The sequence below is a fragment of the Lycorma delicatula genome, chromosome 4 (genome assembly GCF_047948215.1).
Source record: "Lycorma delicatula isolate Av1 chromosome 4, ASM4794821v1, whole genome shotgun sequence".
Classification (NCBI taxonomy): Eukaryota; Metazoa; Arthropoda; class Insecta; order Hemiptera; family Fulgoridae; genus Lycorma; species Lycorma delicatula.
This window is the reverse complement of record NC_134458.1, coordinates 101,153,962-101,174,174: the sequence shown is the minus strand read 5'-3', so window position 1 is coordinate 101,174,174 and position 20,213 is coordinate 101,153,962. Positions and strand designations below refer to the sequence as shown.

Here is a 20,213-nt window from a genome sequence, read left to right as displayed (position 1 = left end):
TATATTTTTATGGTGTTGTCTTTTTATTCTCCTTAGGGTTCAGGTGGTTTGCTTTCTTTTACTAAATTTTGGAAGAATGTTTCTGATTTTTGGGAGGTGAAATAGCCATGCTTGTTGATATCTTTTCTCTACTTTTTTGTCACATTTGCTGTTCCACCATTGATGTTGTTTATGGGATTTTATTTTGGCTAATTCTGCGATTTGTTTAAGGTTGTTGCCTAGATCTTTGAATTTATCTGTGATTGTTATTTTTTTGGTAATTATCATTGCTCGTTAGTTGGGTCGGGTCCATTTCTATTTTAATTTTAGCTGCTTGGTTTTGTTACTTTCTTTGGTAATAGATTTAATTTTAATTTTGATTACATATTGCTCTGAGACTGTGTCTACTCCTTGGAGGATTTTTAAGTTGTAGATCTCCTTGTGTTGTTCTTTGTACATAAAAACATACTCTAGTTGCCATTCTCCTTTAGTGTAGTCGGGTTGTTTCCAGGTTTTCAGTTTTTGAGGTTTCCTTTTGAAAAGAGATTTTTAAAAACCTCTTTCCAACCAATTATATTGGTTATATTATATATATATATATATATATTTATTGTTGTAATTGTATTATTAGATATCTTAATTAATGAGTTTCAAACAGTTATTGTTTTTTGATTTAAAAAAAAAAAATTATAATGTTTTTTTTTTTTAATTATATATTGAATGAATGATGCTTACACACTTTTTTTGAAGGTCTATGCAGTGCAGCCAAGTTATAAAGACTTAAAACTAATGTATAAGTACTAATAACGTAAGACATAAAGCTGATAAAAACTATGAATAGTTTTTTTCATAAAATGAATCTCAGAATTTGTGTTATACTTTAAGATATTAGTAATAACAATACTTATAATCAATCATGCCAAGTATATATTGTCATTTTGCCTCTGTTATATGACTAACTAAAACCAGATATTATCAAGAAAACTAAAACTGGAATAGTGTTAAGACTGTATAAAGACCTGTAAATTAAAAGGACTGTTTTACATATAGATTAAGATTACTGATTTTTATTATTATAATCCTTTCTGAATTTCAATATTTAATTATATTTTGGTTAAACTATATATATTATATTTTATATTATATTAAACTATTACGCATAAGTGTTCTATATTTTTTTATTTTATTTCTTTTACAGTTGTACGTTGCATTTTCTCGTGAGAAAGCTGAAAAGGAGTATGTTACTCATTTACTTACAATGAATGGAAGTGAATTGTGGAATGTTATTGGTGATAATAATGGGCATCTATATGTCTGCGGGTAATTATTCAATTTTTTTAAATGATAGTTTAGGACAGAGATTGTATATATATATGTGAATGGATGTATATTTACCTAAGGATATTTGTAATTAGACTGTTAGTGATATTTTCTGAAGTATGAAGTTGGTTTAAATTTTTTTTAAATATTCAGTCTTGCAGTATTAGTTATTTACCTTTACAGAATAACTTGTTTATACAAATTTAGATTTTACCTTTTTAAAAGATAAATTTTTTCCTCTTTTCTCTTTCCTCTTTCTTTCTTTCTTTTTTCCTCTTTCAGGTAGATTTTTTTACCTTTTTAAAAATGTTATCTACGTGAGTCAGCCTGCTTAGCACAGTTACCATCATTTTTGGAAATCTTGGTTTCAAATGACATTCAACTGTATTATCAGATATAACTTGAGGCTTGAAGGTAACCTGGTTTACCTATTCACACATATCATATAATTTTCAGTAGGTCTCACATCTCACCTTTACTTTGGTTTCAAAAGAATGGGTAGAGGCTTAAAGAAACTGAATCATTGCCATTGTTGAACGTATTTTTTGTAAACAAGAAATGATTGATTTTTATTCATGTTGTCACTTTTTATTTCTTCATAAACATAAATATCTTTTGAAGCTGCAATTGCAATTGTTTTTGTATGTGCTTCATTTCCCCAAGTATTAATGTTAACAGTATTATTTATTAATTCTATTACACTTGTAATTATACACAGTAATTAATTCAGCGTCAAATAATGGGCAGGCAGGAGTAGGTTTCGTGATGAACAAGAAGATAGGGAGGAGAGTGGAGTATTTCAAGACGCATAGCGATAGAATCATTGTAATAAGGATAAAATCGACAACGATTGTTAACGTCTATATGCCTACAAGCGCCCATGATGATGATGAGGTAGAGTGTGTATACGAAGAGATTGATGAAGCAATTAAACACGCAAAAGTAGATGAAAATTTAATAATAGTTGGAGAAAATATAAGAATGCTAGTGATGAAGAAAGTAAAAGGAACTATCGGCAATTAAGAAATGCTATAAACAGGAAGTGCAAACTGGCGAAAGAAGAGTGGATTAAAGAAAAGTGTTCAGAAGTGGAAAGAGAAATGAACATTGGTAAAATAGACTGAGCATACAGGAAAGTTAAGGAAAATTTTGGGGTACATAAATTAAAATCTAATAATGTGTTAAACAAAGATGGTACACCAATATATAATACGAAAGGTAAAGTCGATAGATGGGTGGAATATATTGAAGAGTTATACGGAGGAAATGAATTAGAAAATGGTGTTATAGAGGAAGTTGAGGAGGATGAGATGGGAGAAACAATACTGAGATCTGAATTTAAGAGAACATTAAAAGATTTAAATGGCAGAAAGGCTCCTGGAATTGACGAAATACCTGTAGAATTACTGCGCAGTGCAGGTGAGGAAGCTAGATAGAAGGTTAGATTATACAAATTGGTGTGTAATATTTATGAAAAAGGGGAATTTCCGTCAGACTTCAAAAAAAGTGTTATAGTCATGATACCAAAGAAAGCAGGGGCAGATAAATGTGAAGAATACAGAACAATTAGTTTAACTAGTCATGCATCAAAAATCTTAACTAGAATTCTATGCAGAAGAATTGAGAGGAGAGTGGAAGAAGTGGTAGGAGAAGACCAATTTGGTTTCAGGAAAAGTATAGGGACAAGGGAAGCAATTTTAGGCCTCAGATTAATAGTAGAAGGAAGATTAAAGAAAAACAAACCAACATACTTGGCGTTTATAGACCTAGAAAAGGCATTCAATAACGTAGACTGGAATAAAATGGAATAAAATATTGGAAGGACAGGTAGAAGGAAAATATTGTGTAGGCAGGCCACGTTTGGAATATGTAAAACAAATTGTTAGGGATGTAGGATGTAGAGGGTATACTGAAATGAAACGACTAGCACTAGATAGGGAATCTTGGAGAGCTGCATCAAACCAGTCAAATGACTAAAGACAAAAAAAAAAAATACACTTGCATTTTGGAACAAAAAAGTCATTCTATCAGGATGTTAAAATATAACCAATTTTTGTAAAAAATATAACATACCATTCTAATGCATTTATGTAATTTTCCTTTAATTTTGTTTCACATCTCTCAAGTAGATATGTGGTGTAAGTTAAAACGTGTCTGATCCATAACCATGCACAGATCGGTTTGAATCAGACTTCATACACTCATTTTTTTAAATTTAAATATACTGATTTATTAATAACTATTAACCTCTGATTGTAAAAATTCTTTAATTAAAATGAAAAGTACATAAAATTTTATTTCACTAATTTCTGATTTTTCCAATATTTTTTTATATTGTTATTATTGAATTATTATTTATTGTAGAAAACGTTTTTACAGTCAGAGGGTAATAATTATTAATAAATCAAAAAGAAGTTAAAAAAAGATATATATATATATATATATATATATCTTTTATATATAATCTAATAATCTTATATATATATGTGTGTGTGTGTGTGTGTGTGTGTGTGTGTGTGTGTGTGTGTGTGTGTGTGTGTGTGTGTGTGTGTGTGTGTGTGTATATTAATGAGCATGGAATATTAATTGGAAGACTGAGTGGTATTGGTATTTTTGGTATACTACTAGATTTTTTAAGGATTACCTAAATCTCAGATTTGAATTTGTGGTAGTAAATAATACTACAAGTGGTCGAAGTGATAGTGATGTTCCAAAGTAGTGTTCTGGGCCCTATATTATTTTTATTACATATATTAACCAACTAACAACAATGAGATTAAATGTAAATCTGACCCTTTTTGCTGATGATACTGCTATCTTTTATTCTGGATCTATTTATACTATCTTCATAGATGATTAGCAAGATCTAGATATTTTAACTGATCAGACTAAAGCTAGCAACATTAGGCTCAATGAAGATAAATGCAATTAAATGATTTTTAACAAAAAGCTCAGCACAACTCACTGCTTGCATGTTAACAACACTACTATTAAAGAAGTTAATAAGTTATGTGTCTGGAACAAACACTAGATAGAGAATTGCAATTTGATAAACACTTAGAAGCCATATGGAGCAAAGTTAACAAAGTTATTCAACCCTTGTATCATGTTTCACACCTACTGGATAGAAAAGCCAAATTCAAGATTTATTATGCTTATATTCACTCTTGTGTTAAATTACATTGCAGCTTTTTTAGAACATATCTAAGAAAAACAGATATGCAGGTGATACAAAACAGACTGCTAAAGGTGTTATTTTGTAAACAAACTTTATGGGACTCATGAACTTTAGAGATAGCTTAAATTACTACCAATCTGTGATATTGTTAAATTGGACAGTGTAAAGTTAATTCACAAACTCCTTTGTAAAAAAAATTATTACTTTAAGACTAATCAAAACTTTAGTATTTTGTCTAGTACATAGAACATTGGCAACAAAAGAATTACTTAAGTGGCTGTACATTGGTACAATGAATTCCCTGAAAGTTTTAAATTACTAAATATTGCTAATTTTTAAAAAATCCTGTTGGAAATGTATTGTTTTGTGTACATATTTACTTCTTTTTTTTCTTTTGTAACCTGTTGTAGATATATTTGTTTTTTGCATTCAGTAACGAAATAAATTTATAAGTAACATATGAAAAGCACACTTTTAACAAATTGAAAAATAATTCTATAATATTCTGGAATTCCACTTACAAAAGAACTTCATCACTTTTATTTGAAATTTTATCTTTAATTTCATATTTCTCTTCACTCCATTCTTTATCTAATATATCCAAAACTGATTATCTTCATCATAATCCTTAGCCTTTTTCAATATAATGGCCATAAAATAACATTTCTTGCAGTAAGCTATAAAGTATTTTTTTTCCACTGGAGTTTGCCCTTACTGACAGAACTTATTTATTTTTAAACTAATATTAAATGACTTCTTAATGTAAAACCTTTCAAAGGTGTGATATGACAAAATTCATTACAAAAAAAAATATAAAAAAAATAGAAGTTATCGCATCTTTGGCATTTTTCACAAAATCACTGCAAAGGTAAAGGTGACCGATGGTTCAAAAAAGTACTTCCAAAGAAAACAATAAGGTTAAAATACTTTTTGATAGCTTTTTGTTGCTTGAAAAACATCTTTATGCTAACATTTATATTGATAACTTTGTTGAATTGAGAAAAAATTAAACTGAATTTTTTCTTTTTTTATAGTGATGCAAAGAATATGGCTAAAGATGTTCACGAGATTGTGGTTAAAGTGGTTCAAGAAAAAGGTAACATGGATGAAGCACAAGCTAATGCCTATGTTAAGAAAATGGAAGCTCAAAAGAGATATTCATCAGATGTTTGGAGTTGAAAATAATTATTCCTCAAATAGGTTTTTTAAGTTATTATAATGATTATTATAAAAATATAACTTTGTTTGGCAAAAGTAAATAAATAAATACCTATTAGAAAATACTAAGACTTTAAAATATAAGACTAAAAACATTTGTGTATGTAATTTGATCATTCATTCCATGATATTTAAAACAAAACAAAAAAAGTTAGTACATAAAATGCAGAATATTTTTTTTCTATGTTTTTTGTTTAGTCATTAATTAATAGATTACAATTAATAATGGTGTAATGTTAAAATTTAAGTGTTGGATAAGTGTATATTTCAATTTAATATATTTTTATTGTAATGAGAAAATTTTATTCAGATTTCTTCAGTAATTCTATTTTTTAAATGGTAGAAAAAAGATTTAATTAATTTATTTTATTAATTACAGGGTACGGTTATACATTCATTGTTTTGTGCTTGTATAAAAAAAAAATAATTAACCAAACTAGCAAAATAAGATTTGTTTTCTTTTTCCAAACTATGCTGTTACAAAAACATAACGTATATATTTTTTTAAAAATATAGTTAAATAGTTTTTATGTTACTACCATTTGAGGTGGCTAGGTGAGAGATTTAATATATTCTAACTGTATTTGTTATATAACTACCAATAAAAAATTTCAAGGGACATAAATTTTTTCACCCATACATTCATCAAAAATAAAAATTATTATGGATAGAACTCTTATAAAATTATTATATTGTTTTATATAAAGTTTTATATTGTTTGTGTATAAATCAATTTAAATTTCTAAATTATCTGTACAGGGATTATTTTGAATTTACAAATCTCATTGTGAGAGAAATAACATAATCTCATTTAATGCTAAATTAAATTCTTTATTAAGTAGTATAATGAAAACTATAATCAACTAAAATTTATTAGTTATAAGTAACTATACAGAATCTTAAATAAAATTTTTTATTGTTTTTATTTAAAAAAATACTTTGTGAAAGTTTGCATGTTATGAAGCATTTAAAATTTTGGATAGATGATTATTTATCCTTAATGCCTCTTTAATAATATTTAGAATGTTTCTGAGAAGGATTATTAAAAATTGATCAAATTGTGATAACATAATGAAGAGTTGCCTCGTGCAGATGCCAAACAGAATGAGTATTAACTTTTTTAAATTTTTTTAAGATGTAACTATCTTATACTGAAGTAATCTTCATCTTCTTTGAACTATACTATATTCTGTGTGATTTTTATATTTGGTAAATCTCAGTGATTATATATAGTTTTATATAATATGTGTCAGATGATACTTTTTTTTATTTTTTAAAGATGTAAGTCTATCTTATATTGAAGTAATCTTCATCTTCTTTGAACTATACCATATTCTTTGTGATTTTTATATTTGGTAAAATTCAGTGATTATATATAGTTTTATAAAGTATGTGTCAGATGATACTTTTCTGAACGTTCTGAAAATAAAAACAAAGCTCCTTATCTCCCGCTAAAATTATTTTTGACTGATGAATTAATTCACCACAAGAGCTTAAGAAAAAACTTGTACATGGGAATGTGAAAATGGAAGTTTATAGTGGATGAAAAGTGTCGTGAAACGGCACTTATGAAAGTAATCTATTTTAGATGTTGTATAGTAACAGAGCAGAAAAATAATTGTGGATTTTTACCATATAAAGTTATCATTATCCAAAATTGAAATTTTGTGTTATGATTTAATGTGTAGTTTTAATAATGCATTGATTGTTGCCTTCACTTACTGTGTTTTGTTATTATTTAATTTTTTTACTGTAATGGTTCTGTATGTAATTATTTTAAGAGACCACAAAAAAATCTCTTTGCAGACAGATCAAATTTATAAATTTATATGTTTTTACTGGCAGGTTAGTTATGTAGGAGAGAAATCATATAAAAATTCCTTAAAAATATAATGTTTTACATATGTATGTGTATTTGATGTATGATGTTTGCTTATCTGTGATATAATTAACATCATTCGATAAATTTTATGAAGTTATTATGTATACAATAAAGTAAAAGAAATTAAATTGATATGCTTAGTTTTTCTTATCAGTTGTCTGACTGGTATGTTTCTATTTATGTACCTTTAAGTTCTGTGCAAATATTTTATCCATTATTTATTACATTGTGTTGGTAAATCTAGCAGAAGAAATTATTTGTTTAATGTGTTCCATAATCCTGTGCCTTTCTTCCCTTATAGTTTTAACTGTACAAAATTATGTTAGTGGTGCAAAATTATCAGCATCCTTTCTAAATGTCTTAGAATTTTAAATTCTTGAATATTTTGAAAGAATGTAGTGAGTTATTACATTGACAGCTTGTATGTGTATTATTAACAATTTTCTAGTAATAACTGCTTCTAACCAATTAAAATACATAATTATATGTTAATAGAAAATTAACTAATTTTTTTATACGAGGAGTACTAATATTGGTACTACACTGTGCACATGTATAGCTCATCCATCCTCATTCATGTCACAATTATATGGAGCTCAGATTTGGGCCCTGTCATCCTCATTGACAATTTCCAGCTGTTAGCTGGATCTGTTTTAAACGTAAGCTCCTTCAACTAACTATCACTTAGCTTTGTTTTCATTTCTATCTCTTGCATCTTTATGCAAGATTATCTTGGTAATTTCCATTCTTCCATTCTTTTTACATAACCATATCATCTCCTCCTGATCTCTATTTTTTCCTTTAAAGTTTCCTCTATCACATCCCTGACTTTTATTTTTCATTTCCTACTCTATACATTCTTGTAACATTTTGTGCTACTTAGAAACTTCATTTCACAAGCCTGTGTTTTGCTGATGTCCGTTCTTTTCATAGCCCACGATTCTGCACATATTTGATTATTGGAACATAGTATTCCTGGTATTATAACCTTACTTTTCTAGGATACATTATGGATATTACCAAACAATATTTATTCTTACTTAATTTTCGTTATTATTATATCACCAGCAGATATTTCATCGTTGATATTTCTTTCTTTGGATAAGTTGAAAAGTAAAGGACTCTGATTACACCATTATCTTACTACTTTCTGAATCTGTTTGTCTTTTCTTGGTTCTTTTATCACATACATGCAAAAATTGAATTACTTTTTTTTATATTTTAACTTGAATTTCTATAAAATGTTAAATATTGCTTTTTAGTCAATCTTGTAAAGTGCCTTCTTAATATCTACATATGTTAGTTTTACTCTTCATTCATTTTTTGAAACATAATAAAATATACATAATGGCTTAAAAACATATACTATAATTATTATTTAATTAGATTATGAAATTAAGATCAGATTTATCATCTATTTTTTAACAGTTTAAGGTAGTAGCAGAAATGTAATGGTAGTGACTTTTTAATCTTATATTTTTGTGTCTATTGTTTTCTTTACAATTTACCTATAGTATTGTATTGTATCTAAATGAAATTATATTTTTATAAATATAAAATTGTGTATTAGAAAAAAGTTGTTATTAACAATTACTTTATGTATTTATAATTAATTGTTAATGATTAAATATTTATATTATTGTTTTATATGTTATTGTATTGTTTTTATTTCAGTCTTGTATATATTACACAAAAACAGCCATATTAATGTATTAAAGAATTTATCTTTATGGGTCATTTTAAATCAAATACAAAAATAGAATGATCTCAATTTCATAACTTAGGAGCAAAAGATATTATTTGGTAGTTAGGTCCTATCAAGGATATAAGCATATAAACCCACCAATTATAATACCAGTTATCAAACATTATTACACCAAGACCAAATAAAAAAAAAAGCCGACGAAGTATTGCATTACTTTCCTGTCCCTGCTGTTCAAAAAGTAGTATTGTTAAGTGATAAAAATTGTACAAATTTTTAACAAAGTATAGTAAAAATCTTAAAAAATTCTAAAGAACTATAAACAAAAGTAAAATAGTAAAAAAGAGTTGTAAAATAATAGTCGTAAAATGTTCTATAAAATTTTAAAATAAAATATTGTTAAAAAGTTCTTGCACAATTTTTCTGTATTAAAAAGGATCTTATAATAATGCTAATATCCACAAAAATTAGTTTTATAATTGTTGTGGTTGAAAAACCTAAAAAACATTTTATGAATTTTTAAAATGTTGAAGCCTGATGTTTTAAGGGGGCTCTTTTTTATTGGTTATGATGATCATCAAAATAAGATTTAAGCATCAAAACTCCCAAATCTTGAATTAAACATTTTTGTATTTTAGGGGCTAACTTACTCTGTGGGGAAAATTAGGAAAAATTTATATTATAAAGAAATGATCCCTAACAAAAAGAAGAATTTAAAATAGAATTATTTTAAAATATTGAAAAAATAAAATATAACTTTTGTGAAAGTAATGAAAAAAAATACAGCTTTTAATTTCAGGTCCATAATATATATAATAAGTTTGATAAATAAAAATATAAGTAGTCTTACCTTCAAAATTTGAAGTTATCAGTTCAAGTGGAGAGAATAAAAATTATAAGGGAATACTTAACTTTGAATGTTTACTCTTCCAGTGAGGTGAACACTTATAACATTTAAAATTTTCCATTCTTCACTTAATTCGTCATGAATAAATTTTAAGGCAACACTTTAAATTTTGAGTAAACAGTTGATAATTTTTAACCTAGGGTTTTCACTTACACAAACTGTTTACTTATTTCTCCATTCATTCAAGAGTGATTGCTTTTATGCATATTCATGAGGTAAAGTGTTACAAAAAAGGAAGAAATATAGATCCTTTCAAATGTAAACAGTTGTTAGGATTTGAATCTGATAGATTGATTTTTTTATGATAATTTTTTACCAGAAATTGATGAAACTGGAGGTGGTGCACTAAGTTATATTAGTACCCTGGTTATCAAAGCAGAGCAGCAGAAGATTTTGGTGTACATGGTACAACAATTTGTAAAACATTTGATTTAGTTTCAAATCATTCTGCAAAAGGCAGATGAGTGGATAAAATTGCTGTCTATGCTGAACTAACTGAATGAAGCACAAGCAAACTGACAAGCTCGTTTCCGAATACCTACAGTTATTGGTGCCCTCGACTGTATATATGTAAAAATAGAGGTCACATGGTATCTTTGCTGACAAGCATATAAATTGGAAGGGTTATGCTAGTAAAAACGTACAAGTGAGATAAGGTTCACTAGCATCTATGCACAGTAGTCTGGGATATACAAGATGGCAGAATTTGGAGATGAAGTGCAATAAAAAGAAAAGTCTCAACATTAAACAGCTTGCTAGGTGATAACAGTTATGGTTTATCTACATGGCTCTACACCCTTCCCACCATTATTAATGTACAACAGGGACAATTCAATTTTTACATTCCAAGGAGAGGGCCATTATAAAAAAGGAACATTTGGTCAATTAAAAATGATGTTCCCAGTATTGACTAGTATAAGGGTATCTACACAAAAAACCCCGAGAACAATAGTATGCTCCACAGTTTTGCAAAATGTTGCCAAATATTTAAATGATAATTTGGAAATACCAGACCAAGATGTGGATGATATAATGGTCATGCCATGGACCCCAGGATAATTTTATTTGAATATGAGATAAAAACTATGGGAGAACAAAAACATCTAGACATTTTAGGATTATTGAATTTGTAATATCCCTTTCCTTTTTCCTTTCTTTGTAAAATTAAAAAATAAGTGAAACAAAATCATAAAAAATAACATAAGTATGGCCAAATGTGACTCAGCAAGCGAAAGATTTGCTGAGCCAACCACACCAACAAGGCAGCTTCTTGAGCTGAAGCAATAATGATTTTATGTTATGATTTCATTATTGCTTTATGGGGAGAGGGATAACTTCACCCACCTACTGAAGGTACCTTGGTAAGGACCCCATCCACCAAGCTTAACAAGCATGCGATTTAGGTAGCCAGTTTATTGTAAGTGTAACATTTAAAATAAGGGATAATGGATTTTTATTTAACAAAATTCAAGTAAGTCTATAATTTCAGTAATTCTTAGAAAATGTTAAGAGCTGCAGTAGTTTCATCATTCATTCATCTTTTTTCCCTCTTATTTCTCTTTCAGAATTTTCATTAAAAATTCCTTTACCATTTGCATTTTATCAATTTTCGCTGTTCAGCAAACATTTAGCACTGCTCTATTAATACTTAATGCTGCAGTTCTGGTGTGGATAATTTTGATGTTTCTTCTGTTTCATCTTTGCTCCCAAAGTTATGTTTTCTTAGTTTCTTTTTATATGCATTTCTTACAGATATAGAGGAATTTGGAGAATCAAAAGGATTTTCATAATCAATTACAGCAGCCGATGCCGTTTGACTACTTCATCCACCACTGTCTAGGCCGACTGATATTGCATTGGCCACTTTGAAAATACTGGATTTTCTTCTCTGTTTAACAAGTCAACCAGTGCTTTCTCCCAACTGTTCAGTTTAATTGGTTTATTATCCGTGGTGTGAATGTTAGTTTTTTTTTACAATGGTCTTATTGTTGAGATTATTTTTTAACTGCGAAAGAGCGTAACTGGTTTGCCAATTTTGTTACAAAATTTTCCATCAAAGTTTACCATGCCTTTTCCATCTGTAAAAATTATGTGCAGAAAAATATAATAAAGTTTGATGGTGTTTTAAAATTTCAACAAAACACATTTGATCTGAAAGAATTAATTTTTCTTTCTTTCTGGCCATAATGAATGTTCTTCACAGATGACAAAAGAACTGAAGTCATGTAAGTGAAATAACTAAGGTTTTCGGTATGTTGTGTGCATTTGATTACATCATTCTAATAACCATCATAATATAATGCAAACAAATGAAGGTAACATTTTATACATATTTTAATTGCCCTTTAAGTGATGAAGAAAAATACAAAAAAAATTTAGTAATAGAAATTAAAAGAGTTATTTCCAGAAAACAAATATATATTTTTTTTTATAGAGTTGGTAAATAAATTTTAAGAAATATTTTTCTAAAAATATTTATATATAGGTTACACTAAACAAATCTGCTTAAGTAAAGTTTTCTCTAAATCTAACAACCCCTTCACTAAAGTAAGAAAAATACATTTTCAAAAAAAACTTCTGCATTTTAGATGCATAATTTAAAAAAAAAATTGTAGACAATTCTCAATAGCTTTATATATGAAGTATAAAATTTAAAAATTATTTAAAACAAAAGAACAAAAATTTATTTCAATTTTAAGAGGTGGGAGCTGATTTTTTGAAAAAATTTTTTTTTAGATTACTTATGCATATAGTTGACAAATCTGCTTTTTTGCTCTAAAATGCAGCTGAAGAAAATCAAAATTGGTTTTTTGTGATTTCTCCCACCCTCTTTATGAATTTTGAAAAAGAATTAATATCTTCAATGCCCCATATATAGAAATATTTGAGTCAAATTTGAAGAAAATCAGTTTGGTCTATGTTGAGATATAAGAACAAAAGCAGTACAGCACATACGTACATATATACATATGTTTTTTAGTCTTGATGAACTAGTTGAATCCTAAAACTAAAGATTTGCAAAAACTGTATAACCTATTTTTGACATGATCATACTTCCCCTTTTATATATAGCTCTTCTAGCTATATTCACTGGAAAAGTAATGTATCTTGCTAATCCTTCTTTGAATGCATAAAACTGAGTAATTCTCACAGTGTTATCACATTACTTTTCTTTCTTTTTCCTGTTTAGCCTCCGGTAACTACCGTTCAGATAATACTTCAGAGGATGATATGTATGAGTGTAAATGAAGTGTAGTCTTGTACATTCTCAGTTCGACCATTCCTGAAATGTGTGGTTAATTGAAACCCAACCACCAAAGAACACCAGTATCCACGATCTAGTATTCAAATCTGTGTAAAAATAACTGGCTTTACTAGGACTTGAACGCTGGAACTCTCGACTTCCAAATCAGCTGATTTGGGAAGACGCATTCACCACTAGACCAACCCGGTGGGTTGTTATCACGTTACTAGATTACTATAACATTACTTAGATTATGTAATGTAATCTTCAGGAACTAGTAAAGCAGTAATGGTAACAAACATTTATCTACTTGTATATCTTTAAAAATTCAAAATGATTAAATAGCTTGTGTCAGTTTGTTTGCTATTCATGGTTTAATATAATATTAAATAATCTATGAATGAAGCCATTACTTGATCAAAATCTATAACAAAAAATAACCAAATATGTATTTGATTTTCACAAAATTATTTAAAAATCACAAACTGTCTCAGTTCCCAGTACCTTCCTTAGGTGTTACAAATGGAATACAAAAACTAAAAGCACATACAACAAAAAAAGTAAACACAAAAACCAAAAAAAGATAATGCCAAAAGATAAAGAGAACATTACATGCGTACACTCCATAATATTGCTCTTTATCTTTGACATTCTCTTTTGGTTTTTGTATTTACTTTTTTCATTGTATGTACTTACAACACCTGAGAAAGGTGTTGTGTACCAAAACTGTTGTGATTTTTTAAATAATTTTGTGAAAATGAAATATATATTTGTGTTTTTTTTTAATAATATTAAATTTATTGTCTCGATTATGCAAATATTTCTTACCTTAAAATCTTAGCACAGAGATTATGATAAAACTAATGTAAAAAAAGAAATCTTAGTAAAAGTAATTTTAAAAAAAGACACAAAGGAGGAATTTGTTTAAGGTGTCAAAATTCTTGACTGACAAAATTGGGATTTTTTTCAGTATTTTATATTAAAAGATTTGGGTTTCAAAAAGGTTAAGTGAATTAATCCTTTAGTGTTAACCAATTTTTTTCACAATGAAATCTCCTGGTGGTAGTTATTTCTGCTAAAAATGTGATCTTTTACATTGATTTGTATAAAATAATGTGTTATTATTTGCGATAGTATGTTCTGAAATTATTTGTGGCCCATGCTGACCAATTATATTTTCGCTTCAGACGTGTTATCTCAAACCATTGTTTGTTTCAGTTGCCTGTCTACAGTTAGAACAATACCTTATATTTAAATTTATTTATTCATCATTTCTAGCACCTTTTTTGTCCTCAAATTAGGAGTCCTAGATCTTGTGCACTACCAGTTTCATCACGAATAATATTCTCAACATTTTTCCCCCCTTTATTTTTTTAACTCTTTATACATACATCAGATAAGTCTACACTGCCAATTTCTGATTACAAATCACTATCATTATTTAATATATCATCACTGTCCATATCGGTAATATACGTATCAGTATAAGTGAACTTCTAGTTGATGCCATAATTAAAATAAACTAAAATCTATCACTTGTACTGTACTAGGTAGTAAGACGCAAGTTAAATAAAAGGATTTCAATTAAAGAAAACAGTTGTATTTAATATCACGCAAATGCTACTATTTGCATTATATTTAAATCAGATTAATCATCTACAGCTCAGTTTTAATGCATAAAAGTATTTATCTAACATAAAGAATTGAAAGGAAAAATTGCAGTAAGAAAAATACTCAGTGGTTATTATGTAATAACTACTTTTGAATATATGAGTGTGTGTGTGTATGTGTATATATATACTTTTTTAATTTAAAAAAAACATAATTTTAATTATCGTCTTACCATACATTTGTCATAGGAATTTTCTACATGTTTTGCCGCATCAATATGTCAGCATCATCAGGGAATTAAAATATCTACAATTACGTTTCATCAGTCTTATATAGAAAAAAACACGTAATATCACACCACAATATTACATATTAAGGTATTTATTTACCAGAAGCACACAAGCAATTTACCGTGTTATCTGGTCTAAGCCTAGGCTTCTCTCTTTTTCTGTTTAACCTCTGGAACTACCGTATTACTTCAGAGGATGATATGTATGAATGTAAATGAAGAGTAGCCTTGTACAGTCTAAGATTGATTACTGCTGAGATGTGTGGTTAATTGAAACCCAACCACCAAAGAACACCGGTAACCATGATCTAAGTCTAGGCCTGAAACTGACTAAGTTCAGGCCTAGAGTTGGACTGGATATCACAGCAATTTGCTTGTGTGTTTCTTGTAAATATATAATTTATATATTTCAGTTTGTTATTTCTTGGATAAGAAGTAGAATGTTGATTTAAGCTTAGAATCAAAGAGTAAAAAGGGCAGTTTTAATTATGTATGTGGCCATAGATTGATTCCCAACCTACGTAGAACACTTCCGCCTGACACAGCCACTAGTAAAGATTGTGACTTCTGAACAGAAATGTCTTCTGTGTTTTAAAATTTGCTAAATATGAATCTGTAGCTACAGTTAAACTTCCAGTCTGTAGAAAGTTTAATTGCGTTCATCAAAGAATAGCATTTGTTGATGCCATAAACATTTTGAAACTGCTGGATGTCTGTGTAAAGAGAAGAGTACGGGATGACCAAGGGTGTCTGAAGAAAATGTTGAATGTCTTTCCTGTTAGTCCTAAAAAATTTATTAGAATCCCAGCTGCAAACTAGCAGTGCCGATGGTAATAGTCTGGAATGTTTTAAGGAATCATTTACATATGCGTTCATACCGTTTTATAGCTGTTGCAGGCTTTGAAACATGCCGACTTCAGGATCGAAATGTTGTAGCATGAAGATGACGACTTTCTTGATTGTATCATGTTTAGTGATGAGTCAATATTTCATCTTAGTGGGAAAGTTACCATATACAATGGTGTGTATTTGGGAGTCTGAAAATCCCTATTCACTCTTACAATGCAAAAGTAAAAAGTGACTCTCCAAAATTAAATGTTTTCTTCACGATATCCAGACAAATTTACAGGCTGTGCTTTTTCGCTAAAGCAAGCATAACAGGAGTTGCTTATTTAGATGGCTCTTTTTTCAGCTGCAAGATGGACCAGAGAATTTAACTTTGCAACAAGATGGTGTGCCTCCTCACTGGCGCACCTGTGTATGAGATTGGTTGAATGATGTTTTCCACAACTGCTGGACCTGATGACAGGACTTGTTTGATCCAGCCGGTGAATCTGACTTGTGATTTTATCCTTAGGGTTTTATAAAGGATCTTGTGTATCCACTACCTACTGATTTATCCAATTTAAGGCACAGGATTGAAGCATCTTCCATTACTCCGGACTCCGAACTTTGCTGGTTAAAATATGGGATGAACTCTGCTAGTGGTCAGATGTGTGCCACTTGATGAAAGGTGCTCATATTGAGCACTTGTAGGGAAAACTAACAGTTTCTCTTTCATTTTATTTGTGATTTATTACTGTAAGTCAGAGTTAAAAGTATTAAATAGCTTTAAAACCCTGATATTCTTTTTTATACACCCTGTTATTTTGACGAAATGGGAAAAGGAATACAAGGAAAGGATATATTTTATTATACTGAGCTTAAGATAAGGTTTTCTAAACTGTTTAATTATATATATTTTTTGATCTCATGATTTCAAATTAATTTTCATCAAAGTTTTATATAATTTTACTTTTGAATATCAGTTGACCTCATCCTACAAAGTATATCATTATACTGCAGTAATAATGTACTAAATACACTAATGAAAACAAACAAAAAATATATCCAAATTTCTTCATGGTGAAGATTTTTTGTTGAAAAGTGTTTTTCTGATATTATCTGGAAGAAATGTACTGTGACCACAGACATAACCACAGTGGGGTGCTTGACCCCCCTGGCTCATTTAGTCAAATGAAAAATTATAGGTCAATATCAATAGGTTATAATTAGGCTTACCATATTTTTTTGGATCCAATCCAGGACATATTTTTGAAATTACTTAATAGTCTTAACAGTTTACTGCAACATTAAACTTTATTCAGTTGTATTTTTCATTGGACATTATTTTTTTCAGAAATGGTTTGTTTGTTTTAATTACATCATAAAATTCACAATAAGAAAGTTCTGAATTAATTTTAATATTTAGCAGATGGTTAATTGTAGATACTGAAAGTATACCACTTTCTGCAGAACAGAAAATTCTCCATTACCTAGTGTGCAATAAACATTTTCATTGTTACTGTCATTACACAATTTCAAAAATTTGTATTCCTGTTGCAGGTTAACATTAATCACACATTTTCTTTTGCCCATTGCTAAACGACGAGACAAAAAACGAACAGAGATAAAATGATCAAAAACATGTAGACGAGTTACTTCACACACGAAAACAAGATAAACACATTGCCCCGGTTGTATTGCTAAATGACTAAGTAAAACGTTGTGGCGAGACCTTACCCACGCCTCCGTCAAAATCGACGTCAGTGATTGCTCCAAGTTGGCTGAGAGATGCACGGCCGTAAGAGAATGTTTAAAAACGCGATGTCGAACATATAGGTCTAAAATTAAAAAACTTCTCGCCAGTCATAAAATTCTCAAACCTCGGATAGCACTAAAAACCCAGGACTGTCTGGTTTAATCCCGGACGTATGGTTAGCCTAGTTAAAATAGTATTGCACGGCAAGATAGCATGTTTAAATAGTGGCGGGAGCGCTCACTGGTTAACAAGGGGGGAACTGGCGATTTAAAGGCCTTTCTTTCTGTTTCCTGTTTAGCCTCCGGTAACTACCGTTTAGATAATTCTTTAGAGGATGAATGAGGATGATATGTATGAGTGTAAATGAAGTGTAGTCTTGTACATTCTCAGTTTGACCATTCCTGAGATGTGTGGTTAATTGAAACCCAACCACCGAACACCCAAAGAACACCGGTATCCACGATCTAGTATTCAAATCCGTGTAAAAATAACTGGCTTTACTAGGACTTGAACGCTGTAACTCTCGTCTTCCAAATCAGCTGATTTGGGAAGACGCGTTAACTACTAGACCAAACCGGTGGGTTGGCGATTTAAGGCCCTAATTGTTTGTGGTAAAACTCTTTAAGATTATAGAATGTTTGAGGTTGGATTTAGGGGGAAAGTTCTAGTACCTTCTGTTCCCTATTTAAGTGCTGCAATCAGTGCAAGTGAGTTGACGCATTTGAACTAGTTCAGACCGCAATCTCGTAACAATAGCAATCTAAAATAGATTAGAAACTTTTACGCAGGAAAAGTATGTATGTAGCTATATTATTTTCATTTGATCAGTGAGTTGCGAAACCATCTAATTAAAGCAACCTGAAATGCGAAGATTGTATTTTTGTTTGTAATAATAATGATTTTTATGTCTTTATTATTTAAATTTTAAGAAAAATCATACAATACTAAATAAGGAAATAATAACAAGTATAACACACCAATAATTTTAAATAACGGTTGAAAATTGTAATTAGCTACTTTTGCAGCAGTTTTGTTTAATTAGATGGTTTTGAATTTTGATATAGTTGATTTTGCGACTAGCGACTTCTGCTAGTTGCAAATAATAAAACAAATTTGTACAAAATATTAAAGGTTTATTAAAAAATACCATCGTTTAATAATAAAAAAAAAAATTAAAAGTTCGATAACTAATAAATTGTGAATAGTTCAAAATTCATAATAGTACAATTTTTGTTGTGATCAGTTCAATCACTACAAAATTTATGTTTTTATTGTTTTTTCAAAATGCTATAACTTTCTGAAAAGTTATTGTATGGAGACGATAAAAAAACATTTTTAAGCTTGAAACTTCTAGTAAAGAGTCCGTTCAGAAGCTTAAATTCTTAGTTGCTTTAATTTTTTGGGGAAGTGTAGTAGTAGTTATTTATTTTCTTTTAGAGAGACAGAGGAGGAAGCAACCAGATAAAAGTATTAGCGAAAATGATAACGGCGGAGAAGAGAAATCAAAGCAGAATGTTGAAAAATCAACTGGATCTTCGCTACCATCTGATTCTGACGTACAGGATCAAACTTATTTTGATAATAATATGGATCGCTGGCTTGGGCATTCTTTTAATATTACTTCATCTAAAAAATGGAAGTTTTAAAAAACTTTGGTCACCAACTCCAAGTAATGACTTTACTAAGGATGATGTGCAATTAAAAAGAAAATTCAAATACAGTTGGTTGGCTGATTATGCTTCTAAGCTGGCGTATTGCAAGAAATTAAGGACTTTGTGCATTTACAGTGTATTGTTTCCACCAACTAATGTGCATGTTTTTTGGGTTCTTTCATACTGAAGCCCTTTACTCGCTATAAAGACATGTACGAATTCGCGAAATCTAACACGTCATCTCAGTAGCACAAATTGGCGGCCATACCAGCAGAATGCTTTGTTAAAAATATACCCGTTGATGTACAGCTGATTTCAGTCCACCAAGAAAATTGTTGCATCAATAATTTCGACTGTGATGTTTTGTGGTACACATGATATATCTTTGAGGGGCAAAGAAAATCATGAAGGTTTTTTTGAAGACTTGATCAAACTCAAAATTGACTTTGGTGACCACATTTTAAAAGAGTACATAGAAAAGGTCGCAAAAAATGCCACACGTGTCACCACGGACTCAAAATGAAATAATTGGCTTATGTGGCGACGTCATTAGAGACGACATCGACATCACTGCTGACGTAAAGAAAGCATGTGCTTACAATATCCTGACAGACGAGAGCAGTGACATATCAGGGAAAGAGCAACTTTCC

General features: G+C 29.4%; 1 protein-coding gene across 4 annotated transcripts in view; it reads left to right on the top strand.

Moving 5' to 3' along the window:
- Cpr (Cytochrome P450 reductase) overlaps positions 1 to 9,224 on the top strand; it is a 213,466-nt gene extending 204,242 nt beyond the window's left edge. For all 4 annotated transcript variants that reach the window (XM_075363816.1, XM_075363815.1, XM_075363814.1 and 1 more), the window contains exons 14-15: positions 1,178 to 1,299; positions 5,512 to 9,224. In XM_075363816.1, the coding sequence (XP_075219931.1) occupies positions 1,178 to 1,299; positions 5,512 to 5,656 (267 nt within the window). In that variant the 3' untranslated portion in view covers positions 5,657 to 9,224. The remainder of the gene's footprint in view (positions 1 to 1,177; positions 1,300 to 5,511) is intronic.
- Positions 9,225 to 20,213: the final 10,989 nt, after the last annotated feature.